At 44.6% G+C, this 27377-nt stretch overlaps 1 protein-coding gene and 1 pseudogene across 2 annotated transcripts; both read right to left on the bottom strand.

Moving 5' to 3' along the window:
- Positions 1–1424: 1424 nt before the first annotated feature.
- On the bottom strand, positions 1425–8283 carry LOC136546316 (uncharacterized). 2 transcript variants are annotated; one of them, XM_066538292.1, is made up of 13 exons: positions 7975–8283; positions 7333–7886; positions 6329–6857; positions 4998–5148; positions 4308–4415; positions 3851–4191; positions 3687–3757; positions 3485–3557; positions 3303–3376; positions 3121–3190; positions 2557–2720; positions 2409–2481; positions 1425–2029 (listed from the first exon to the last, which is right to left on the bottom strand). In XM_066538292.1, the coding sequence occupies exons 2-13, from the start codon at positions 7492–7494 to the stop codon at positions 1884–1886; spliced, it is 1962 nt and encodes a 653-aa protein (XP_066394389.1). In that variant the 5' UTR covers positions 7495–7886; positions 7975–8283; the 3' UTR covers positions 1425–1883. The 2 variants fall into 2 exon arrangements, with proteins under 2 accessions (XP_066394389.1, XP_066394390.1); XM_066538293.1 differs by having other exon boundaries at positions 8094–8283.
- Positions 8284–13276: 4993 nt separating this feature from the next.
- Positions 13277–16842, bottom strand: LOC136546315 (uncharacterized; annotated as a pseudogene).
- Between the last annotated feature and the right edge of the window lie 10535 nt (positions 16843–27377).

The raw sequence follows: 27377 nt of genomic DNA, 5'->3' as shown, positions 1-27377 counted from the left end.
TAGAGATGACCTTGCAGCGCTACCTCAACCTCTTCAACGGTCCGATGTCCGACCTTATCATCAGGGCGCTAGTGGCACTTAGTGGCCTCGACGGACTAGCCATGTCGAGGCAAATCGTAACATAATGCTTCCTTGCACCGTCTGCGCGCTGCTCGAGGATTCGTTCACGCCAGGCCATGCCAAGCTGTTATAGAGAGGAGTAAATGATGGGGCAAGGTGAGACTCGGTACATGATCGTGTCGGAGATACCAGAAGCACCATTATCTGCTTGCAGGAAACCAAGGCTTCATGGGAGGATGTCAGGGCGTTTGGCTGTTGTTCACCATGGAAGCCGGAGCTGCTTTTTGCTGCTTGTGATCAGCTCGGCAATGAGGACACGTGGTGGACGTCGTTTGGTTTGGTGTGTTACCTCTGTGTGTTAGTCTTCAGGACTATCGAATTATAGTGCTGTGGGTATTTTCTGTGTTTTAATCTGTGCCTCTGTAAGGTTTTCAGGCCTAGTTTCCCTTATAAACTAGGCCAATTCTATTCGTCTTAATTGAAAGACAGAGCTCCTGTCATTACTTTAAAAAAAAAGATTTTTTTTAAAGGACAACAAAAGCTTTGCTGTTGTTTTTATTAAAAGAGAACTTGTGAGTTAGATGTTTCAGGTTTATTGTTCAGGACTCCAGGTGTGCGCCCTGTTCAACTGTAAAATTCTGCCAATAAAGTATTCTGCAGGTTTTCAATTTTGAACAGTCATCTTGGCGAAAACAATAACTTTAAAAAAATGAATAATAAAGGTTTCTGCCAATCAAAATAGTAGAGGTTCCCTAAATAAATTAGGTGTCTCATATCGCCTATCTTGTAACACTAGCAAGTATATTCAAAATAGTAACAGTGTGTACTGCACGACATCGGTAGCAGATGGACTGCTCTGCAACCTCCATATTCAGCTGCAGCCACCCCTGTCTAGCATGCTTTCATTTGAGGAGATGGTCATCGAGTTACTTCATACTCGGGCCTTGTTTAGATGCCATCTAAATTCCAAATTTTTTCACTTTCTTTCCATCACATCAATTTTTAGCCGCTTACATGAAGTATTAAATGTAGGTAAAAAAAATAACTAATTACACAGTTTAGTTGGAAATCACGAGATGAATCTTTTCAGCCTAGTTGGTCAACGATTGGACAATATTTGCCAAATAAGACGAAAGTGGTACTATTCATCAGGTTTAAAAAAATTTGCAAAGTGAACAAGGCCTCGATCGAAAGGCTATCTCTAAAGATCACTTGACATACAAATGCTACGATCCTTTAAGAACTTTGGAGTTTGGACTCCCAACAACGGCAGGGTGACAACTACAGTCTATCCACGGCTTAAAAACCAAAGAACCTCACCTCGCACCGGTTCTTACCAGGCTACCATGCGCGAACAGAGGGAATGCAGCGAAACAAAAAGAACATGGCCAAGTCAAGGTAGCAAGTGAAAACCCAGATCGTCCAACAAGAAAACACAGCTTAGTATCACAGCTATATGACTGCAGACTGAACCACACCTGCAGAAAGCTGTGGCTTGTGCAGCAAACACCATCTGACTAGAATTTGTAGGTTCAAATAGATCGATAGATATATTTTTGTTTTCACAACCAAATAATGCACGCTGCAGCTAGAGAACTCGCAGAAGGAACAACACAATGGTATCCATAAATTTAAACACAGTGCTAAACACCAGTAATCTCTGGAGATCACGGGAGCCAAACAACATCGCGATGTTTCTCCCAGCATGTTCATTTTGCGAGGGTGATGGCTGTTCTTTCCAGTCACATTCTCGCTTCCTTATTCAGAAGTCGATACCCAACAAGGATCCAGCATCAGGGGTTGTGTGGAGACTTGCTGCTCTCCTAGTCTTCCCTTGCCTTCTGCTGAAGCTGAGACAGCATGTTGGATGCCGCTGAGTCTCGTGCCTCATGAGGGGTGACCTTCATATCACCATCTGCACTCAAGTTGAAATCTGGGCCCGTAAGGTGGACACTGGCCTCGTACATATCTGCCAATATAGGAGTACAAATTGTAAAAGATCGAACATGTAGGAACTAAAAGCTATGAGAAAGATTGCCCGAGGCCGACCTGGAGCAAAAAGAGATTCCGATTATATTTACCAGCGGACATTTGACTAATTCAAATTGTGATTAGGATGTATAAGTTCTAAGATCATGCATATAGTATGGTATAAGAACAACTTGTGTAAGCACCTATCAGAGTCCGACTTTAAAGGTAGCTTTATACATATGTGTCAGCTTTACAGTGCAAGAAGAGCAGACTATGAAGCCTAAATCTGACTGCATTATTGTGATGCTTATATGGTCCAAGGATTCCATTCTACGGCATGCAGGAACTTGAAAAATCAGTGATTATCAACCACATACCACTGGTAACTGAAGGAAGTACTCTGTATCTTGGAAAAATCCAGTTGCTCTCACGGCATATGTCATCCAGTTCCTGCAATGACTACTGTCAGACGTAGGATTGTAGAGGCAGTCATGATAATAATTTACATCAGATGATGTTTCTTGCCTGGCATTTGTTGCGTAGAAGTATGGCTTCTTTCAGTTTCTTCCTCTTTATGTTCATGGTTTGGCATCCTTCTCCACAGCTAATTGGATTGGCAACTTCCATCATCTTCCCACTATTCTCATATTTCTTTAGGATTGACGTTACTTTAGGTGTCATCTCCGTTTCTGCACATGGTTTGAAAATGATACGCACTGATTTGATATAACTTGAAGGTAAAAGATTGAGGTTGATTAGCAACAATCACACAGTTGAAAAGATATGTTGATATATAGGTCAACAATTATTCTACGGGAATTGAAGTTATCTTGCTAGGTTGTCCTTGGGAGGCTAAATAGTGTTCATGCACTTGTATTATGCAGCCTTGTTTGGATGGGATGGTGACGCCCAACTCCATCATTCAGGACCAAGGTTCACATATGCAAATCGAAGCCTAAGAGTACAAGGCCCTCGTGCAATGTTTAGTAACGTTGTGGAATGGAAAGACAAGTTGTTTGCCACAAGATCATTGGTTTCACACTGTTATTGTCCATTTTATCTAGATTTAGTTGTGAAAAGGTAAAATACCTGTCAAGATTGTTTGAATGTCCATTTCATACTCAGCACTTCGATCTCCAAGCACAAAATGCTCACAGAGCTGAAACATAGATAGACTAAGATGAGTACACATTAGGTTATCAAGGAAAAGAAGAATTGTGATCAACAATCATCACTGTAACTTCAGAAATGAATTGCAATATGTAACATACTGTATCATCTCGCATCTTCTGGAGTAATTGCAGTGTCGCATACTTCTGAACATTCATGTTACCTGTGATGCCACCTGAAATGCAATTTGAAGTATACAGATTAAGATTTGGGAGCATCAATATGGAAGTAATCAATAATAAGAAAAAGAAATTTCTTTTTTCTTGGATAGGATTGTCCTTACCAGACTTTTCAGTGACTTTCTCCTTTTGGCTTTTCAAGGCATGGTCGTTAATTACAGGATCAACATCTGGTGTCTGAAAGATAATTAATTCTGTAAGTTGAAGTTTAACACATAAACATGCATATATTAATTATTATTGAACTAGAAACATCACGCCTGATTTCAATGCATCTTTTTGTCAAGCTCATACAGAGTTCTTTACCGGAATGATATCTTGGGGCACACTTCTACTTTTAGAGTTCTTCTCTGTTCTGTTGTTGTCCATTTGGACACCTGAAATTAAGTGACTTTATCATAATGATGAGGAGAAATAACAATGGATTGCAAAATCGAAGTAGTGAAGTACTATAAGATTGATAGACTCACTGGCTTGTAAGTCTTTTGTAGGGCTCTGACCATCCCCGTGCTCTGTGTAGGTAGCAACTTTAGTCTTGAAGGCTTCAGATTTTCTTTTGCAGTTTGTGTTGCTGTCTTTTCTGTTTTTGCTGGCGCTGCAGTTGCTGGTGCCACTATCACCAACAGCTTTTACTACCTGCTTATTTTTCTTTGGAGTCACGTCTGTGGTTATTTTTTTCCTTTTAGAATTGATATTACTATTAGCTTCTTGTTCCTTCAAACTTCCATCTATTTCAGAGAGAGATGAAGATTTCCCATTTTCAAATACCCGCTCCTTTGGCGCGCTCAGTGAAGAACCCAAAGGCCAGTCCCTACAACATGTCAAGAGTAATCTTTAGTCATTAGCCTAAAAGAGTTGTAAGAAGACACATTTTGATATCAATGGTTTCATGCATAATCATCAGCTGAAATAAATCTTTATATATACCTGTTCAGGACGTTTAACAAGACCTTCTTATATGGCAGTAAATGATAGCATTCAACAACAGATGTCGTTGTTGGGTACGGACCACTTTCAAATATAGGACCACTCATCCTGTTTCAGGAAAGGAAGAAATTCAATAGGGGACAACTTTTATAAATTACTACGATTGAAAAATTGTGTATTAACACTAAGCAAAGCAACCCATTTAGGAGGGACAATCAGCAAGCATGATATCATATACACATGAAACAGAGTATCTTGAAAAGGGTGGAAAGTGCTGTAGCAAAGTAATCATTGCTGACATTTGTTATGGTGGCTGTTATGGTTGCGAGGGAGAGAGGGGGCTGGCCGAGGGCCTTGCCCACTGCCAAGCAAGGGAGAAGGTTTTTTTTCTTTTAATTCTCGCTTGATTAGATAGATACATCTCCTCTCCTTATATAGAGAGGCTTACCTGACCCCCTAAGCAAGTGATCCTTATCGATAGGCCCATGGCATAACCCAATCACCCCTTACTTCTCTCCCAATCACTCTTGCTAAGCTTCTATATTAACACATGCTAATGGTGCACCCAGGCTTCCTCTCAATTGGCCGCCAATCTAGCCACTTTCCTGATTTGCTGCCTCTAACAACATTAATCTAAGATATGGTCTGCAACGTGCAATGGTACAAAGTAGGTACAGTGGAAAAGCAAACCTTTCGATCAGGGCATCTAAAGGCATTTCCTTAAGCTTGCTATCGACAGTTTGATCATAGTGCAAAAGGAACAATATGGTAGCTGTCCCTTTCTTACTTAGTGAGTACACCCGATGGTCTTCGATAAAACGCAAATTTATACGCTTCATACCTATTAAAACAAAAGTGTGTGAGACATACCTATTAAGACATACAAAAGATAGGTACACAGGCATAAAATTTGCAAAATCAATAAAATCAAGCACACAATTCCACTTTCGAAGCAACTTGTGTATTGAGCACACAATCAGGTGTAATTTCGAAAGGATCTGTCTATACAATACTCGGGTGTTTTACCGGCCCTGAGCACTCAGATATTTTTCTTCACACTTTCTTCCTCCTCCTGACGCGCCGCTGCCGCCCACCGTCCACCGCCCCGCCACGGCACAGTAGGGTCTCACCGAAGCTCTGCGGCCGCGGCCATGGAGCTCCGGCGAGACCCTACCTCGTCCGCGGTGACCTCCATCTTCCCCTCCCCCCCACCGTCACGGCCATGGTCACCCTCGCCCCGACTTGGCCCAACCGCCTCCTTCGCCGCTCGCTCCGGCAGCATCACCGCCGCCTTCGCCTCGCTGCCGTCTCTCCCGTCCCCACTGCCTATTCTGCCTGCCTCCCCAAAAATTCTTCTAAGCCCGCCGGAGATGGAGACAGAGAGAGGGAGAGGGAGAGAAGAGGGAAAAATCGAGTGTTCCAACACTTGAGTGTTGTATAGTATTTCTCTTTCGAAAAGAACATTGATTGCTATCAGCTCATGTACATAATCTAAGTTACTCTAGGACGCGATTGGTTGGCTTCCCGGCCAATCTAGGCTCGCTCTAGGCATCCAGGCCCTCAGCAGCCATGTTGGAGGCGTGCAGGAGGGTTATGTTTGGTTGCTCGCGCGAAAACAACCTTTTTTTTCTAGAAATGCTATACAACACACATGTGTTTTAGCATAAAAAACACATGGATTTTTTTTATCTCTCTCCCTCTCCCTTTCTCACTGGTGACCACCGGCGCCGGTGACGGCGAGCTCACTCCGGCGCCCGCGCCCACGCTGGCCATGGCAGTGGCGGCGGCGGATCTGTGATTTGTCCTTCCATAGAAAAAAGTGATATGTGATCTGTGGAGGCTGGAGGCTGGAGGTAGAAGAAGGGTGAAGGCTGTTGGATCTTAATCCTAAGGCATGGACCTGTAGCCACTAGACACAAGGCTGCATCCAATTGCTCTAGTTATTAAAAAAGAATAAGGGTGCATACATACAATGCACTATAAGTTCAAGAAGAAAAACCGTAGAAGTGTATAGCACCAACCTGTTTTGAGCTCCACCTCTGAATATGCAATCTGCTGAAGCACATATGGTTCAGAAGGAAGTGCCATGGATTTATTACTCGACCCCTGCACTGACATGTCACTGCTGAGCGAACCACCTAATGCCATCTTGATATCTTTCTCAAACAATGCCATCGTGACATCTTTCTCAAACATCGACCAGACGCCCTTGGCTTTGGATCCATGCTCGAGCAAGCACACTTTCTTTGTCCGATTGAGAAGCAGAACTGCGACCTTGGAGATCGGCCACATGATCATCTCGGGGGAGTCCTTCGTGGGGTCAAGTGCCTCGGCAATGTCGCAGGCGTCAATGATTGCCTTGTCAGTAACCGAGAGCCCGGCCCCCACTTCGTTGCCAAGGCGGTTCTGCGCCTGGTTCAGGTACATGGGCAGATTTTTGTTGCTAACGTTGAGGGAGGCGGACAGGCAGAACCGTTCGGGGTTGGCAAACTCGAGCTGCGGGAACTGCTTCCGGTGGTAGTAGTTGTACAGGAGCACCGCCGCGTGGACCTGCACAACAACAAAACCACATCCATGGCGGCGTAGTGAGGTAAGTTGCCGACGAGTTATTGGAAAAAACAAAAGCGAATCCCAAAAGTCCCAAACACGAAACAAATAAGCCGCAATAAGCTCCATGATAGCACCGTGAGAAAAGCCGCAGATCGATCGGCAATTGCAAAAAAAAAAAAGAAAAAAAAAGAAAAAAAGAAAAGAAAAGAAGAGAGAGAGAGAGAGACTGTGATCAACGCTAAGCGGAACAATGTTATGGATCAGACGATCAGCCTGTAGAAGCCGCGAATTCCAAATGCCACAAGCACGTAGCACGCCGCGCGACCCAAATCCACCCCCAAATCCCAAAACGAATCGCATGGGGAGGAGGCGCAAGCCCCATGCTCCGTTCCTCAACCCCGATCGACCAAAACCCCACCGCAAGCGAGTCACAACTGACGAAAAGGAGCAATGGGTCAAGCACAAGCTTCCTCACCTGACGCGCCACGGCCTCCTGGGTCTCAGGCGACAGGGCCTCCTCCCGGTCGACCTGGCCGCGCGGCAGCACCGGCGCCACGAGGTGCTCCACCAGCAGCTCCACCGCGTCCTCCAGCTGCACCACCTCCTCGTTGCCACTGGCGCCGCCTTCCTCCTCCATCACCGAACCCAAGCAGTGTCCCGCACCGCCTTTAACTAGGGTTTTGCGCCGCGGGGGTTGGGGTTTTCTGGGCGGCCGCCGTTCCGACGAGAGCTGGAACTGGGATGGCAAGAAATGGAAGGTGAGGCACGATCGTGCAGGGTGCTGCCGTGGGGCGGAAAAGGAAAACGGTGGGTCAGTGGGTGTGCGGAGAGCGCAGGGGGCCGAGATCCGCCGTCCAACACGGGACCCGGTGGATCTGGGCCGTCCCAGGCGACGTCACGAGGAGTTGGCCGCGGCGAAAGGCTGGCTGGCCTTGTGCTTGCGACTGAATTCTAGTGGGAACAGGCTTTTTGTCTGTGTTGCCGCCCTGCGCGCTCTATGCCACAGCTAGAGGACGACGACAGATCGACCTGCGCAGAGAGATAGAGAGGAACAGAACAGATTAGAGACAGATCGATCAAAATAGAATGATAGGTTTAGGAGGGTTAGAGTTCATACCTGTGCAACCGGAATCCGGTGCCGGAGAAGACGAGGGCCACCCAGAGGAATCACAACGACACACAGATTAGCAAGGATGGCGAGCGGCGGGGGAGGGATGAAAGAGGACACAAACTTACATAGTCACCGAGAGCGAGAGGAGAGAGAGGGAGAAGGAGAAGGGAGGGTCAGAGAGGCAGGGGATCAGGGGACTCTGGTTGAAATGGGAGAGCGGCGGGGCCGGCGGCAGTCGGATCGAGGTCACCGGAGTCAGGGACGGACACCACCAGCCGAGTGACCGAGACGAGAAAGGAGACCACTCAGATTAGAGAGCGGCGCAGCGGGTGGGAAGGGAGGGTAGGGAAATGATTTAGGGTTTTGAGGGGTGAGGGAGAGGGTGCTGCGGCTATGGTATATATATGAGGGGTGGTATAGGGGAGCCATTAGGCCGTGGGGTGTGGGGGTTTTGGCCGGGCCGCTACCAGGCCTGCTATTGTAGGCTGGGTCGTGCCGGGCTGGCACGTTGTGCCTGGGTAAGGCCTAGGCGTGGCCTGCTACTCCCGGTCGGGCCATGCTCGTGCTGGGCCAAAAAATGCGGGCTTCATGCTAAGTCGTCGTGCCACAGGCTGCATGACCATCTATAGGTTCCATAGATCATCATTGGACGAGCTCAGGTTGTCAGGTACGGAGGACGGGCTGCAACACCCTGGCTTTTGGGTTTAAAGCAGTTTCGCATGGAAATTAATTGCGACTTCTTTTGGGAAGCAATGTTTGTACTTTACTATACCTTGTCCCTGTTTGGTTCTGCGGGATTCGAACGCGTGACCGCGATAACGCCAACGCGGCGCGGGAGCTACGTTCATGATTTCGGATCACGTAGGTCATTTCCCCACGTTTCGCGGCGGTGGGCGGCCGTCGAACACGCGACCGACGTGAGGCGTTTGGTGGGATTCGATCGCTTCTCTCGATCGTAACGCGCGTATACGCGGAACCAAACAGGCCCCTTATCTCGAGGGTCAAAGGGGCTCTTGGATTTCAGCCAGCGGCCTAGCTTCAAAGGTCATTTCGTCTCAAAATAAATACTCATCTCAGTATTTTGAAAAATTAAATACCAGTCTCGAATTTAATCATATATAATATATAAATTATTAATATTTATAATACTAAACAAATGTCATTCGACTAATTATGTAATCTATCTATATTCTAATTTCTATATCTCTTATAAAGCAAAACCCACAAAATTCTATCTTGCACCATAGTGTTCCACATCATCACTTTGTTTCAGCCGTCTGATGTTAAACGACCACCTAGATCTTAGCTTCTTCAGTTTAGGAGTGATTGGCTGACCCTCTTCAGCTTCCACCGCTCAATGCCATCCCCCTTTACTCAAAAAAAAAAAAAAATGCCATCCCCCTATCAAGGCAATAGAGCACACACAAGTATAATCACTGCATCGAGGAATTATCCTCGAGGCAATAGAGAACACACAAGTAGGCAACAGAAAACTGATTTCCACCGAGCCACCTCCTCTCCGTTTTAATAATCTGCAATTATCATTGGACAAATGCTTGACCATTCACCTCATTCCTCTTTAAACCACCCCTTATATAATACTCCCTCCGTCCATTTATCGGACTCGTTTTAGCCTCTCGCGCAATGACCAAGGAGAAGCAAATGCACACCGAATTGCAATAAATCGCCGCGCTGGGAGTAATGAGTTGGCGTCCGTTTCACTTCCCCATTAACTGCGCGCTCACGCCCGCTAAAAATGTCGTTAGCCGCCTGGCCGCTCGTAATCGCGCGCTTAAGAAGGCAGCAGCGCCGCACAAAGAATTTTTTCCACGCTGCGATCACCTTCCAATTTCCGTGCGCTCATGCAAGGAAATTTTCCGTGCGCTCACGCACCTGCTAGCTATTGTCGCGCCGTGATCACCTTCCAATTTCTGGCCGCCCATACCAAAATTCAGCCGCCAAAGATAAAAAAATTCAGAAATGCTATACAACACATGTGTGTTTTAGCACGAAAAAACACATGGATTTTTGGTGTACTACGGGACCAGGAACGCAACGGGGTCGGTCGACGTACTTGGGCCGGGAGTGGCGTGGCGCCACTGAGTCAACGTGGAACGGCTTGGCGCTCGGAGTCACCGCCGTCGTGGCCGTGCCCGTGCCCGTGTGCTAGTCCAGTCCAGCGTCGGCGTGCATGGACGGGACGGTCGCGTGTTGGAGACCGACAGAGCTGACGGAAATAATACACTGCAATGCCATGGTGCCACGGTGCCACGATGATGTCTTCACCACCATTCTCCACACTTCACGCTGCACTGCACTGCACTGCACTACGGGTGAGTCAGTACTCCAAAATCCAAACGCAGATTGGCAAGTTCAGAAGTTCGTTGCATCTCGTCATCGTATTCGTCTTCGAATCTGTGATTTGTCCTTCCATAGAAAAAAATTGTTTCCTGTGATATGTGGATCTGTGATCTTGTGATCTTGTGAGTAGGTAGAAGAAGGCTGGAGGTAGAAGAAGGGTGGAGGCTGTTGGATCTTAATCATATGGTGCAAAAAAAATCATGTGTTGAAACTGCATAAAACACATGGTTGTGTAGTAGACAGACTCAAAAAAAAATTAGGCACCAGTGCACCACTTCCTTCTATTGCCGCCCATACCAAAAGAAGCACCGGTGCATCAAACTTCCACGCCATCTAGCCATTTTCATTTTCACGTTGCCATGGCCTATATAAGTTGCTTTGGAGGATCACTACGTCCAGGCAATTCCAGTAAGCTGCCCCCCCCCCCCCCTTTCTTTCTCTGTCTAGACATAAAAAACAATGCCCGGACTAGATTTTGATTTGAATTTAGAGGCACCCAAATCCGGTCAAATGAATCCCATAGATTGGGATGACATTGTAGAGTTTGATGGCCCAGCTCATGAACTTGATTATGATATGGTTTACATGCTGCTGCAGCAGTTGCCGTGCAAGGAGAGGGTTTTTCACATGGTGATTTTCAGTTTTCTGTCTTATTCCTATTGGAAATTTCTGTGAATGTTTCAGAAATGATCCCATTCTTTTTTTGGTTGTTTGTTCCATGTCATGGGTGATGTAGATGGACGAACTGAAGGAGTGCAGGTACCTGCTGCCGATGGCCTGCAAGGTGCATCAACAGATGGAGGTTAGTTCCATTCATCATATGCTTGTGTTCAGATTTCTGCATATTGTCGGATCAACTACCTGTGTTTTTTTTGGCTGTTTGTTCCTCCTACCGTGAATGATCTTATTTTCTTTCTTTTTTTTGGCGTGCAAAGCTCCTCCTACAGTGAATGATGGAGGAACAGAAGGAGTGCAAGCAGATGCTGCCAATGGCCAGCAAGGTGTGCCAACACATGGAGGTATGCCTCTGTTTAGATTCAGAGTAGACAGTTAAATCCATTGTCGGACGATGAATAGTATGCACGTTAGTCAGGTTCAGAGTAGACAGTTATGTCCAGTTTTAGTTAAGAATTTTCAGTGATTTGTTCGTTGGATCAGGTTCAGTTTTCTTAGTCAGGTTCAAGATCAGTTTAGTCTAGTTTTAGTTAAAAATTTTAAGTGATTTGATGGTTGGAGTAGTTTTCTTTGTTGTCGGATAGATGCCAGGTTCAGTTTTTCAGTTTTCTTCAGACTATTGTCGGGTTCAGGTTCAGTTTCAGTTTTCTCCACTAAACACAGTACATGCTTATGGTTTACAGGTTCCAATAATAACAAACGGAGGTTCTACCCGGACGACTTAAAGATCGCCATATATCTAGAGCTTTTGGCAAAAACTGATCCTCCTATTCTACGCCACGGGGTTTCAAAGGGAGTTGCACGAAAATTTGATGTGCCAAGAGTTGTGCAGTCCATTTGGAAAAATGGACAAACTGGTGGAATAAATGGTGTTGTGAACAAATAGTCTAAGAATTGTGGTAGGAAAAGAATTGTGAAGAAATGCACGTACCAAGACTATCACGTAATTCAGGATGCCCATTCTCTTCGTTCAGCCTCATGCCTGATCTAGTGCCTCTCTATTTTCCATGTCTCGCATCATCTGTCCTTTTAGGCAGAGACGTCCATCTGTAGCTCATATCAGCAAAGGAAATTGATTATGTTTTTATGTCCGATTTCTCAACGGTCATCATTCTTGGAGACCCTGCAGAAATTGGCCTTCTCCAAATACATACTGTGCTAATTTGTCATTTTACTTGATGGATTAACATCTTATGTGTTGTAATTTGTTTTTGTAGAAATCTACTTACCATGGTTTATGTTTTCTGTCTAATTTCTCGACAGTCATCATTCTTGGACACTTCATGGAAATTTGCCTCCTCCAATCAGGTTCTCCAAATACATACTGTGCTAATTTGTCATTTTACTTGATGGATTAACATCTTATGCGTTGTAATTTTTTTGTAGAAATCTACTCACCATGGTTTATGTTTTCTGTCTAATTTCTCGACAGACATCATACTGGATACTTCATGGAAATTTGCCTCCTCCTATCAGGTTCTCTAAATTCATGTTGTGTTAATTTGTCATTTTACTTGATGGATTAACAACTTATATGTTGTAATTTTCTTTGTAGAAATCTACTCACCACCCACCATGCTCATTGCTCAATCTGATTTTTTACTGTCGCAAGAACCTCCAAATGACTAAGGCCCTGTTTGGCTGCAAAGTTTTTTTTTTGGAGTTTTAGATTAATACCGTGGTTTCATTATTTAAATAATAGAGAAGGATGCTGTTATATTTGTACGCTTCCACGCAGCCAAACCACTTGAAATTGCCGGCAACAATACTACAACAGCCAAACATATCACACGTCATGTTTTTTTTTTTTCTAAAACTGAGAAAAACTCTATTTTCTAAATACTATGGTATTACATGGCTGTGGTCTTTAAAACTGTGGTTTCTAGATACTGCAGTTTCAGAATACTGCAACATTCAAACGGGGCCTGAGTCCTCTCTTCCATCCTCTAACGTATCAGCCTTTCCTGCAAATACATATTGGTCTGTTGACTATAGGACGTGATCACCATAATGTAGCACGAAATTAACCCATGTTCTAAGATCACCAGGACATATTTTTCCTATTCAAGCCTGTAATTTTCGGATTTGCAACAAGCAAATCTGGTTAAATGGCTCCCCTATGCTTCTTGTATTTTTTTTCAGTTTTAGTTTCACTATTTTAAGAACTAGTACAAAATTATAAGGGTGGAAGAACTGACACATCAAATGATGCTGATAGCGTCAGATAATAACTACCTGGAAGAACAGATGTTGCATCGGAAAATATAAATGCTGGGTCAAAGGGGCAATCATAATTCACCTGACAAAACAAAAACTGCCGCAAAAGGGTCCAGGTTACATCAGCAACTTTGTGGATGGTATGGCTCAAGTACAAAATCTGTAGACAGAAGTTCCGTGGCAGCTGAATGAACATACATGAGACAGTTGAAATGTCAAATAGATACCATCCCTATAGCAATAACATAATAATGCCCCAATATGACTGCAAGCTACTCAAGGTGCCTCCACGTCCAGTTTCACCACCAGAGCTCAAGATTTGTTATCCTGGTATGGACAGTGTGCCTCTTCCATTGTGGGTCCCTTTGGTTTGGCTTTTGGGAGCAGCTTTTGCTTCCCAGAAGCCAAAAGCCAACCAAAGGCCCTGTAGCTCTCCAACAAAGTTTTCTACAACTATATAACTGATCTGACAAGATGAAAATTAAAATGTCAATTCAAGGTTACAACAGCAGCTTTGCAGATAGTATACATGAGGTAACTGAAATGTCAATGGACAGATATCATGCATTCAGCACTGGAATATCATGCCTGTAAGAATGAAAGCTACATACAGCCAGACTTAGTGTCTAGGTGTTCGCAGGGCACATCTTCAGTTTTGATCAGTCAGATGCAAAAATTATAGCTGATAAAACTATGAGTGGATAAGGTTTCTGTCAATCAAAATACAAGAGCTTCCACAATTAAGTTAGATGTACTACTACCATGCAGCACTAGCTGTACGCAATAGTAATCATAACTCCATGGTTAGATATTATGACTAGTTACAACTGCAAGCTACTCACAAGGTCCCTCCATGCCTCCATGGTTAGTTCCACCGCCACAGTACAAGGTTTATTATCCAGGTGTGCACAAGGTACCTTTTCCACCCCATAGTTCTGTCAAAAAATATTATATGGGACCTTCTGCTTATAGGTCAATTATATTTGGAAAGAAAAATATAATTTAGAATCATGTGAGTTGAAAACAAAGCTTCTGCCAATAAAAATAGAAGAGCTCCTACAAGTTAAATGTCTTCATATCCCAAGTCCCAACACCTATATAACTCTCATGCTATCATGCAATACATTATACATAGCAATATTACACAAAAGAATCTTTACCAGAGACTCCCATTTCTCCTCTAGCCTGAGAAAGATGGGAAAGAAAGTATGAAACTTCAGATATCCACTGGTGTATGTTGCATTGCACTCAAAAGAATAAAGTTCTGCGCATAACTGGATTCTGCCCAGATAACACATACTAGCAGAGGGATAACCGAATGAAGTTATTAGACTTGGAACTAAATGATCTCATTAGACGACCAAATCAGTAAAGAACACATAGATATACAGGAGGCCAATAGCAAATTACTAAAAACTAAAAAGCATTGACAACACAAGGAAGATTCTACTGGTTACAAAAGAGAGATTGTGATCACAACACCCAAGAGAATTTGGAAAAGAAAAAGAAAGAAATAAAAGAAAATCACAAATGAAAATAATCAGAACACAGGGTTGCATACCAGATATAGGAAACAAAGCAGTATACTATTCTGCAAAAACAATGCAGAGCTTTATATAGCTAAATTGTGTGAGTCATTAAAACTTATAAAATGCAATAAGAAAAACATCATAGTATCATAACACAAAGCAGTAATATTGATACTTCATATTCCTTCTGCCAAATCTTTCACATCCCCATCTGGTCATCCTAAATTCCTAATCCATAGAATGATGTCTACATCCAACTGAGAGTACTACAAATTGATGCTATACAAACAGAATGGTCAAAAACCTCAATGAAAGCATAATTCTGTAGTCTAGTCAATTATGCTAAGCTCTGGTTACCATTTGTTTACAAAAACTCGGCTGGACCAAGGCGGTGGATAACTTGTGCAATGTATGATATTATATGATGATCACCAATGTGTCAAATGTGTCCCTTGGTACAACTTTCTTACTTTGCTAAACAGTAAATACAGGGCATAACATGAGTTCCCATTCTCTGAATCAATCAACACCTTGACACAATAGTTGCTTTAGGCCTTATATGTGGAGTAGCCGTCTGCGTTTGCTTGATGTACAATCAGTAAAAGGAAAAACATGGAATGTAAACGAGTTCTTCTAATTATTCTTTTTCATCAAATAGGAGTGCTCTGCTGCTACCTCTGGGTCACCAATTAACCACATACATGTGTCCAACAAATTCTTCAATAAATTTTGAGTACATTAAGGAGAATAGAAAATATGATTAGGAACTGGAGTATGGGCCTTTATAAAAAAACTTTCAAATTAATGTACAGTTAGTTTATTCAGCATTTTGGATATAGAAATGGCATTTAAGAAAATAGTCAAGAGATTATCTGAATCGTCCTTTTGTTTGAGCAGAACCTTTACCGAACTTTCAGTAACACTTTTTTTTCTTGAACACAAACTTTCGGTAACACACTACATAGCAAATGGAGTAATTCTTTTTGCCAGACCATGTATTGATTGTACTGTTTATACCCTGTTTGGAATAGAGACGATAATAACCTAGTTACAAGCACAAAAGTGTTAGATGATGTCTCAGTATTGCACATATATCAATTTCAATTATGTTCTGACAAATGTGGTTAGTTATGAAATTATCAGTATGATCAGTAGTTAGTGAGGAGTTGAAGATAATCAACAAACAGGAAACTGCACAGATCCTTATTGTGTCAATCTCAGATTCATTTTCCTGTTTGATAATTGTGCCAAATAAAAGAAAAATTAAAATTTCACAAACTTGGATAAGTCCCCCTCCTAAATGATTCCACCATAAAACACTGCCTAATTTTCACAGATCTAATTCCCTGAAAATAGTTGGGTCCCAACATGGATCCCCTGGTTGTATAGAAGACTGAAGAAAAAAAATCCATAATCCACATGATGAACTCACCAAAGGGAACATTTTATTTTACTTTACCTTTTCTGTAATGTCCTCTGACAAACCATATATGCGTGTATAATCTATGTATAGTCTATCTACTACACGAAGAGCAAAACACAGCACATGATGCATATAACAACAACAATACGGACACAATATACAGTAATACAGTATCTAGCCAACAGCCACGCTATTCAGCTAGGAGCTGGTGCGTACCGCCATACACATACGCGGATCCACCGGCGGCAACGAGGCAGCTGGAGACCCCGACCACCACCGCGGCGAAGACGGCGGCGACGGCCCTGACCCCCTTCCACTGTGCGGCCATGACAGCGGCGGCGTCGGGCAGCGGCCGGAGCATGAAGAAGGACCCGAAGAGGAGGACGGATGCACAGAACGCGGCGAAGCAGACGAGGGTGGCCACAATGGCGGGCCACGGCATGCGGAGGTCGGTGGCCGCTGCCGCGAACGGCTCGATGAACCACGACACGGACATGAGCGCGGCGACGACGAGGGTGAAACGCGCGGGGTGGGGAGAGCGCACGGCGACAGCGGCGACGGTTGGCTCCTGTGGTGCAGCGATTGGGGGCGGAGTGGTGGTGGTGGAGGGTGGTGGCTGTGGTGCCGCGGTTGGGGGAGGGAAGGCGGCGCGGTCGGATGGGCTTCCATGGACTCGTTCTCCGATCAGTCGCCATTGACTAGACTCGGCAGACTTAAACAGACTTCCAGCGAGAGAATGGGCTTAGCTCGAATGCCTTCGCCAGAATACACGAAAGATGTGATTCACCTTATTTTGTTATTTCGTGTTTTTTTAACTTTGTAAATTTCTAACCTATCTTTTTGACCAGGCGTGACCGTTTTACTCCTGTCTCCTTCTAACTTATCCTCTTGCTCTACTTCTCATGGTCAAAGTAATTTCTCCTTTCTATCCCGTTCTCTCTCCGTCTCGACCGTTGTTTGGACGGGAACCCGATGCCGGCCGCCGCCCTTGTGTTCGTGCCAGGCCGTCGTCGATAGGCTGCGCGTCACCAGGTGTCCTTGCCCCGACCGTCTGCGCCAGGCCGCCGCCGCGTCCGCGCCACACCATGGTCGTCGCCCCGTCACTTCCGCGCCAGGCCACGGTCGCCACCCCACCGCGTCCATGCTAGAGAGCATTTGGAAGCTTTCCTCCCAGCCGCCAAACTACTCTTGCATTGCAATTTGTCTCCCCTTACAAACGGTGTCATAGTGAATTTCACATTCGTGGTCGTCTTGCAGCTGCTTCTTCAATTCTTCTGGGCCCATATTTGGGTCCTTTCTGAGGTGCTTGATACCCCTTGAAGCAACCCAGGCGACAGTAGGTAAGTCTCCTAACACTGGATGAACAATTATATTGAGCAATCAGAGCTGTAACCTGCATTATTACAGAAATTAGAACATTGCCATAACTCAAAAAAAGAAGTCATATTCATATAACAAAAAAAATTCAGTATATGCCAAGGGCAATCTGGTGCCATGCACTTCCCAATAAACCTCTCTGTGTCTGTGTTTCACAGTGTGTAGTGCAAACTCTTTATTAATGGCAAACTGCCTCACCGCCAATCTAAACTCAACCATGTTGGGGTACACAGTGCTAATATCCATGTATGGTTTGTTAGGGTCATACACCATCACCCTCTCCTCCGGTATTGCATCATCAACAGGGATAGCTGCACCTCTAGTGTCAACATCAGGGACTGTACTACCATTGTTTTTGGTAGCCTGATCATCATTTGAAGTAGCATCAGCAGCACCCTGGCCATGATCATCCTTGGTTCTCAGGCCTAGCAAACAATACAGCTCATCCTCATCGAAAATTTCTAACCTTCCTTCCCCTTCATCATCTTGCCTTTCCTCAATCCGTAATTCATCCCAATTAACGACATGTCCCTATGGCTGTGAAAGCATCTAGGCCCCTAGTTGGGTTTCGGTGATTAATGACAATACAAGATTACTATGACTAACGTGTGCTTTGCAGAGGCAATTGAGTTAGGTCATGGTAATAAAGATCAATTGGGCAATCGAGGTGGTCATCCCCTACGATGGAAATCGTTTGGGTTTCTAAGGATGGACGATAAGGTTAAGGATGACTAGTTCTAAGTGTCGATTAGAGTTGAAGAGACACTTAGAGTAGTTTAGGACTTTGTTTTTCCTTTGGCCGTACTATTAAGGGGGGTATGGACGGGTAGCTTGACCTAGGTGAGTCTAGTGAGTTAGGTGTGGTGTACACTTGTTAAAACTAGCGCTAGGTAGATCCTACATATGCCTAAGATCCAATGGAGCAAACGTCATTCACGTATGATCGAGAGTTGGAAGTGAATGGCGGGTCAAATACTGACCGGACGCTGGCGCAGAGTCCGGTCAGTTCATTTGACTAAGGTTAAATCGTTCGGTGTGACCGGACGCTGGAAGGTCAAGTGATCGGACGCTGGCCAATAAGGTTCCAGAGAGGGTAAATCATGACCGGACGCGTCCGGTCACCCCGCAGAGGCACATAACGGTTCGTTTTTCAATCGGTGTTATAAATACCACCTCCACTCATGTGTGGGGGTACTTTTGCTCATTCCAACAGCTGAGAAACACCTTAGAGAGTGCCAAGAAGAGCAAGGTCCTAGTGAGGTGATTGAGATTTGAGAATCCAAAGAGGGACCTCATTAGTGAAGATCAAGAGTAGCAAAGTGTGCATCCACCTTCTCATTAGGCTTATCATGGTCAAGTGAGAGTTTGTGCTTATTACTCTTGGTGATCGCCATCACCTAGATGGCTTGGTGGTGATTGGGAGTTCGGTGATCACCCGGCAGAGCCTGTGGGTGATCCAACTCACGTTGTGAGCGGTTGTGGGTGATTCACCATGACGGAGTGTCGAAGAATCAACCCGTAGAGAGCACTTGATCCTTGCGCGGATCAAGGGGGAGCTACACCCTTGCACGGGTGCTCCAACAAGGACTAGTGGGGAGTGGCGACTCTCCGATACCTCGGTAAAACATCATCGTGTTCCTTTCTCTCTATTTACTTTGAGCATTTACTTTGAGCAATTCAATTCATGTCATTACATTCTTAGAATTGCCATGCTAGAGTAGGATTGGAACTTAGGTTGCAAGTCTTTTGTGCGGTAGAACAATTATGCACACTTTCTAGGCACAAGGGGTTAATTGGGCTATCCATAGGATTTATTTATTGCAAAGAAATTTAGAATTAGTCCAATTCACCCCCCTCTTGGGCATCTTGATCCTTTCAGGTTATTCTAAAATGCCATCTACAGGCACTAAACTAAGCTCAGGCTCTGCATCGAGCCTAAAAAACACCCATTACAGAGTTAGAACACTACACACATACAATACAACTAGTCATAGTAAGATATATTTGTACAACAAAGAGTAAATAATGATGCATACCTAGTAACTACATCACTCCGATTGCAATCCATAGCACAAGCACATAAGAGAATCATTGTTTCTTACTCCTGTAAAACCCTAAGTTAACACTATACCCATTCAATCCACAAATCAATCCTGAATATGGGTGCCTTGAAGCCTCACCTTAGTTATGGTGGAGGATGTTGCCGCGGCTGAGGCTTCGGAGGCGGGTGCGCGTCTTGGACTGCAGGAGCCTTCGCCTGGGGATGACCCAGCCTGACCGCTAGCCAACGACGCTAGCAAACAGCTGCAAGTTGGTCTGGGGTGACGCTGAAAGGTCCTAATGGCTAGAGGGGGGTGAATAGCATATAAAAAAATTTCTACAACAATACTTAGCAAACCAGTTAGACAATTATGAGGCGAAGCAAGTGTTGCGCTAGCCTACTAAAAATATAAGCCACCTACTGTAATTCTAGTTTCTATAGATTCTAACCACATAATGACTATGGCACTATACTAAGTTAGTGTGCTCTCAAAGGCTAACTAAAGAGCCACACTAACCAAACTAATAAGTTCTCACAACTAGCTACACTAAAGATCTTGATAACTAGTTTGTGGTAATGTAAAGAGAGAGAGCAAGATAGTTATACCGCCATGTCGAGTAATGAACCAATCAATCACAATAATGAAAACCAATAAGGAACAATCACCTCAGAATCAAATGATGACACAATGATTTTTTACCAAGGTTCACTTGCTTACCGGTAAGCTAGTCCTCGTTGTGGCGATTCACTCACTTGGAGGTTCATGCGCTAATTGGCATCACACGCCAAACCCTCAATAGGGTGCCGCACAACCAACACAAGATGAGGATCACACAAGCCATGAGCAATTCACTAGAGTACCTTTTGGCTCTCCGCCGGGGAAAGGTCAAGAACCCCTCACAATCACCACGATCGGAGCCGGAGACAATCACCAACCTTCGCTCGATGATCCTCGCTGCTCCAAGCTGTCTAGGTGGAGGCAACCACCAAGAGTAACAAGTGAACCCCGCAGCGAAACACGAACACCAAGTGCCTCTAGATGCAAACACTCAAGCAATACACTTGGATTCTCTCCCAATCTCACAAAGATGATGAATCAATGATGAAGATGAGTGGGAGAGCTTTGGCTAAGCTGACAAGGTTGCTATGTCAATACAAATGGCCAAGAGAGTGAGCTTGAGCTAGCCATAGGGCTTAAATAGAAGCCCCCACAAAATAGAGCTGTTGTACCCCTTCACTGGGCACAACACAGGATGACCGAACGCCCCGGTCATATCGACCGGACGCAGGACCCCAGCGTCTGGTCATACAATGCATGCCATGTGTCATCGACTTCAAATGATGTTCGCCCGATCTCAACGGTCAAGTGATGACCGGATGCGCTACTACGAAGTGACCGGACGCTGGACCTTAGCGTCTGGTCGTTTCCAGTAAGCATCCAGAAAACAAGAAATCATGACCGAACGTGTCTGGTCATGCTTGACCAGACTCACCCAGCGTCCGGTCACTCGGCGTCTCCTCTGTGAGCTGCCACATCTGCAGGACCGGACACAACCCTCCAGCGTCCGGTCACTAAGTAACCCAGCGTCCGGTCAGAGACCGACGCTAGTGTCTTCGCTGTTTCTATAGACCAGACGCGTCGGTCCTTCTAAGACTAGCGTCTGGTCACTTACAATGACCTCCATCTTTTTTGTATAGGGCGTCAGTGAAGTTCCTAACCCTTGCTCAAATGTGCCAACCACCAAGTGTATCACCTTGTGCACATGTGTTAGTATATTTTCACAAATATTTTCAAGGATGTTAGCACTCCACTAGATCTTAAATGCATATGCAATGAGTTAGAGCATCCAGTGGCACTTTGATAACCGTATTTCAATACGAGTTTCACCCCTCTTAATAGTATGACTATCGATCCTAAATATAATCACACTCACTAAGTGTCTCGAACACCAAAACAAAATGGCTTCTACCATTTATACCTTTGCCTTGAGCCTTTTGTTTTTCTCTTTCTTCTTTTGAAGTCTAAGCGCTTGATCATCACCATGGCATCACCATCATCATGATCTTCACAATTTCTTTATCACTTGGAGTCATGCCACATATCTCATAATCACTTTGACAAACTAGGTTAGCACTTAGGGTTTCATCAATTCACAAAAACCAAACTAGAGCTTTTAGATGCGCAGGGAGCGGCGGGACGCAGGGATGCGTGGCCTGTCGACGGCGGCCTGGCGCGGACGGGCGGCGGCGGCCGGCGTCGGGCTCCCGCCCGAACACCGATCGAGACGGAGAGAGAACGGGGTAGAAAGGAGAAATTGTCGTGACCGTGAGAAGCTGAGCAAGAGGATAAGGTAGAAGGAGACATGGGTAAAATGGTCATGCCTGGTCAAAACGATGGGGTCAGAAATTTACAAAGTTGGAAAAACATGAAATGACAAAATAGCGTGACACACACCTTTCATATGGGCATTCTGGCGAAGCCCACAAACTTAAGGGCATTCTAGCGAAGCCCGCTCCCCATAAGGGCAAAATTCCCATTTTCTCCATAAACTGGGCATAGTTTTAGGTTTACTGTCCAGGAGTGCGCAGATTACTTCTTGGCAAGAAAATAACCTGCTGTTGTTTTGGCACCTATAAAATGCTCTTTTAGGAAACCTATATCATGCAACAGTAGCATCCATACAAAATAGTAATCAGAACCCTTGTTTCTCCTCAAACCTATAGCTCATGTATTTGCATGTTTTTTTGTGGCTCAAAGAAATTTTATACAAGCAAATGGTCTGGTCAAAAGGCTGTACAAAGTTGCTTGCGTTTTGTTCCTTTTTTTGGGTCCAATATCTGGAGATCTGGAAAATGCTATAGGTAGAATGATGTAAATTGAATTGACATTATGAGAAGATGTTGATAACAATAGCAAACTAGACTAGACACATGTTCCATCAGTAAATAAGAATGCTAGTCACCAGCTATATAATGCTCACACAATCATGCAAAAGATAGCAATCATACACACATCCTTACCAGAATCCTGTTTCTCCTCTAACTTGCAACCTTTTGGAGGAATCCGGAAGAAAAAATATGAAGGTTCAGAAAGAGTCACTCGTGCACGGGCAACATGATAAACGGCATAAATTTCCACCAGAACTGCAAATTTATCCAAAACAGCAAATGCTAGCAGAGAGACTAGAGACATGGAAGAACGAGATTAAAATTGGAGCTTCCCCGGCCGCCTCCACCGCCGCCAGAGCCCCTAACCGCCCTCCAACCATCCCCACCACCTAGCCGGCCTTCTCCACCCCCCTCCCGAACCTTTCCTTCTAAGCCCACCGGAGTTGGGGGAGATGAGAGGGAGAGCTCACTAAACCATAGCTCGGAGATCCAGGAGGGGGAGGCCTACCTTGCCGGATCTGCCATGGCCGCCGCTGGATCTACCATGACCGGCGCAGGTGGGGCCGCGGGGAGGCGGTGGGGCGTGGGTGCGGGGAGGAGGTCGCCGGGGAGCAGCTCGTCGGGGAGGTGGATGCAAGCTACACAGAGTGCCATGATGTGTTTTTGAGAGTTCCAAGGCCAAAAAATTCCAACCCTAGTATCGCATTGCAAAAAGACCAACTTTAAGGTGGAGGAATCGAAAACAAAGGAATGTATAAAAGCACATGAAAGGGATAGGAATGATATTGTAAAACAGAGGAATTGAAAACGTAGGAAGAAGATAAAAAGTAGTGTTTGAAACTCAGGAATCCATGGCACAGGAATAAAAACATGAGTGATAAACTAAAATTAGCATCTCTAATAATAGTGGATTAACTTGCTTGTATTTTATAATTAACTTGTGGCATTTAATAGCGTGCAACTATTACATATGTGCGCCCTACCCCGTGTGCATTAACTCTCTCCATCCATTCATCAAAATTCCACCGACTAAGCTATATAGTATAGTACTCCCTCCATCCCAAATTATAAAATGTTTAACTTTTTTGACACTAAGTTTGACCATTCGTCTTATTCAAAAATTTATGCAAAATATCACTTCTTTTGTCGTGGCTTGGTTTATTAATAAAAGTTCTTCAAGAATGACTTAAATTTGACTATGTTTACATAATTTTTTTTGAATAAGACGAGTAGTCAAATTTGAGGTTAAAAAAGTCAAATGTCTTATAATTTGGGATGGAGGTAGCAGTTAACAAGCGAGAGAGAGGCGTTGAACAGTCGTAGGAAAGTTTCCAATGAGCTCAGACCTCATTTTCTGATTCCTCCAAAAGTACAGGTGTAGCTGTCGTTCCTTTGGAAAGTTTCCTGTGGTTTCCTTTGTTCTAAACAATGAGAGAGAAGATAATTCCTCTAGAATGAGTTTCCTGTATGTTTCCTGTGCAAAGGAAAAAGCGCAGGAAACGTACAGGAAACTCATTCCAGAGGAATTATCTTCTCTCTCATCGTTTAGAACAAAGGAAACCACATGAAACTTTCCAAAGGAACGGCAGCTACACCTATACTTTTGGAGGAATCAGAAAATGAGTTCTGAGCTCATTGGAAACTTTTCTACGGCTGTTCAATGCCTCTCTCTCTCGCTTGTTAACTGCTCCCTCTATCTCAAATTATAAGACGTTTGACTTTTTTAACCCCAAATTTGACTACTCGTCTTATTCAAAAAAAATTATGTAAACATAGTCAAATTTAAGTCATTCTTGAAGAACTTTTATTAATAAACCAAGCCACGACAAAAGAAGTGATATTTTGCATAAATTTTTGAATAAGACGAATGGTCAAACTTAGTGTCAAAAAAGTTAAACATTTTATAATTTGGGATGGAGGGAGTACTATACTATATAGCTTAGTCGGTGGAATTTTGATGAATGGATGAGCTGCATATGTACGGTGAATGGATAGAGAGAGTTAATGCACATGGGGTAGGGCGCACATATGTAATAGTTGCACGCTATTAAATGCCACAAGTTAATTATAAAATACAAGCAAGTTAATCCACTATTATTAGAGATGCTAATTTTAGTTTATCACTCATGTTTTTATTCCTGTGTCATGGATTCCTGAGTTCCAAACATTACTTTTTATCTTCTTCCTACGTTTTCAATTCCTCTATTTTGCAATATCATTCCTATCCCTTTCCTGTGCTTTTATACATTCCTTTGTTTTCGATTCCTCCACCTTAAAGTTGGTCTTTTTGCAATGCAGTACTAGGGTTGGGATTTTTTGGCCTTGGAACTCTCAAAAACACATCATGGCACTCTGTGTAGCTTGCATCCTCCTCCCCGATGAGCTACTCCCCGGCGACCTCCTCCCCGCGCCCACGCCCCACCGCCTCCCCGTGGCCCCACCCGCGCCGGTCATGGTGGATCCGATGGCGCCGTGGCGGCCATGGCAGATCCAGCGAGGTAGGCCTCCTCCTCCTCCTCGTCCTAGATCTCCGAGCTGTGGTTCAGCGAGTTCTCCCTCTCATCTCCCCAACTCCGGCGGGCTTAGAAGGAAAGGTTCGGGGGGGGGGGGGGTGAAGAAGGCCGGCCAGGCGGTGGGGATGGTTGGAGGGTGGTTAGGGGCTCTGGCGGCGGTGGAGGCGGCCGAGGAAGCTCCAAGTTTAATCTCGTTCTTCCATGTCTCTAGTCTCTCTGCTAGCATTTGCTATTTTTGGATAAATTTGTAGTTCTGGTGGAAATTTATGCCATTTATCATGTTGCCTGTGCATGAGTGACTCTTTTTGAACCTTCACATTTTTTCTTCCCCGAATTCCTCCAAAAGGTTGCAGGTTAGAGGAGAAATAGGATTCTGGTAAGGATGTGAGTATGATTGCTATCTTTTGCATGATTGCGTGAGCGTTATATAGCTGGTGACTAGCATTCTTATTTACTGATGGAACATGTGTCTAGTCTAGTTTGCTATTATTATCAACATCTTCTCATAATGTCAATTCAATTTACATCATTTTACCTATAGCATTTTCCATATCTCCAGATATTGGACCCAAAAAAGGAACAAAACACAAGCAACTTTGTACAACCTTTTGACCAGACCATTTGCTTGTATAAAATGTCTTTGAGCCACAAAAAACATGCAAATACATGAGCTATAGGTTTGAGGAGAAACAAGGGTTCTGATTACTATTTTGTATGGATGCTACTGTTGCATGATATAGGTTTCCTGAAAGAGCATTTTATAGGTGCCAAAACAACAGCAGGTTATTTTCTTGCCAAGAAGTAATCTGTGCACTCCTGGACAGTAAACCTGAAACTGTGCCCAGTTTATGGAGAAAATGGGAATTTTGCCCTTATGGGGAGCAGGCTTCGCTAGAATGCCCTTAAGTTTGTGGGCTTCGCCAGAATGCCCATATGAAAGGTGTATGTCACGCTATTTTGTCATTTCATGTTTTTCCAACTTTGTAAATTTCTGACCCCATCGTTTTGACCAGGCATGACCGTTTTACCCATGTCTCCTTCTACCTTATCCTCTTGCTCTGCTTCTCACGGTCACGACAATTTCTCCTTCTATCCCGTTCTCTCTCCGTCTCAACTGGTGTTCGGGCGGGAGCCCAACACCGGCCGCTGCCGCCCATCCATGCCAGGCCTCCCTGCGTCCCACCCCTCCCTGTGCATCTGAAAGCTCTAGTTTGGTTTTGGTGAATTGATGAAACCCTAAGTGCTAACCTAGTTTATCAAAGTAATTATGAGATAGGTGGCACTACTCCAAGTGATGAAGAAATTGTGAAGATCATGATGATGGTGATGCCATGGTGATGATCAAGCGCTTGGACTTGAAAAGAAGAAAGAGGAAAACAAAAGGCTCAAGGCAAAGGTATAAATGGTAGAAGCTATTTTGTTTTGGTGATCGAGACACTTAGTGAGTGTGATCACATTTAGGATCGATAGTCGTACTATTAAGAGGGGTGAAACTCGTATCGAAATACGGTTATCAAAGTGCCACTAGACGCTCTAACTCATTACATATGCATTTAGGATCTAGTGGAGTGCTAATACTCTTGAAAATGTTTGTGAAAATATGCTAACACATGTGCACAAGGTGATACACTTTGTGCTTGGCACATTTGAGTAAGGGTTAGAAACTTCACCGGCAGAGTATTCGCCCGTAGAGTGCGGATAGTCCAATGGTACCACCAGCGTCCTATACAGAAAAGATGGAGGTCACTGTAAGTGACTGGACGCCGGTCTTAGAAGGACCGACGTGCCCAGTCTGTAGAAACAGCGAAGACGCTGGCGTCGGTCTCTGACCGGACGCTGGGTCACTTAGTGACCGGACGCGGGAGGGTTGTGTCTGGTCCTGCTGATGTGGCAGCGCACAAAGGATACGTTGAGTGACCGGACGCTGGGTGAGTCCAGTCAAGCGTCCGGTCATGATTTCTCATTTCTGGATGCTTACTAGAAATGACCGGACACTAGGGTCCAGCGTCCGGTCACTTCGCAGCAGCGCGTTCAGTCATCACTTGACCGTTAAGATCGGGAGAACATCATTTGAAGCCGATGACACATGGCATGCATCGCATGACCAGGCGCTAGGGTCCTGCGTCCGGTCGATATGACCAGAGCATCCGGTCACCCCGTGTTGTGCCCAGTGAAGGGGTACAACGGCTCTATTTTGTGGGGGCTTCTATTTAAGCCCCATGGCCAGCTCAAGCTCACTCTCTTGGCCATTTGCATTGACATAGCAACCTTGTGAGCTTAGCCAAAGCCCTCCCACTCATCTCCATCATTGATTCGTTGTCTTTGTGAGATTGGGAGAGAATCCAAGTGTATTGCTTAAGTGTTTGCATCTAGAGGTACTTGGT

This window comes from Miscanthus floridulus, chromosome 3 (assembly GCF_019320115.1).
Source record: "Miscanthus floridulus cultivar M001 chromosome 3, ASM1932011v1, whole genome shotgun sequence".
In the NCBI taxonomy this organism is placed as follows: domain Eukaryota; kingdom Viridiplantae; phylum Streptophyta; class Magnoliopsida; order Poales; family Poaceae; genus Miscanthus; species Miscanthus floridulus.
Note: the sequence above shows the minus strand (reverse complement) of the source record. Positions and strands in the feature narration are given on the sequence as shown.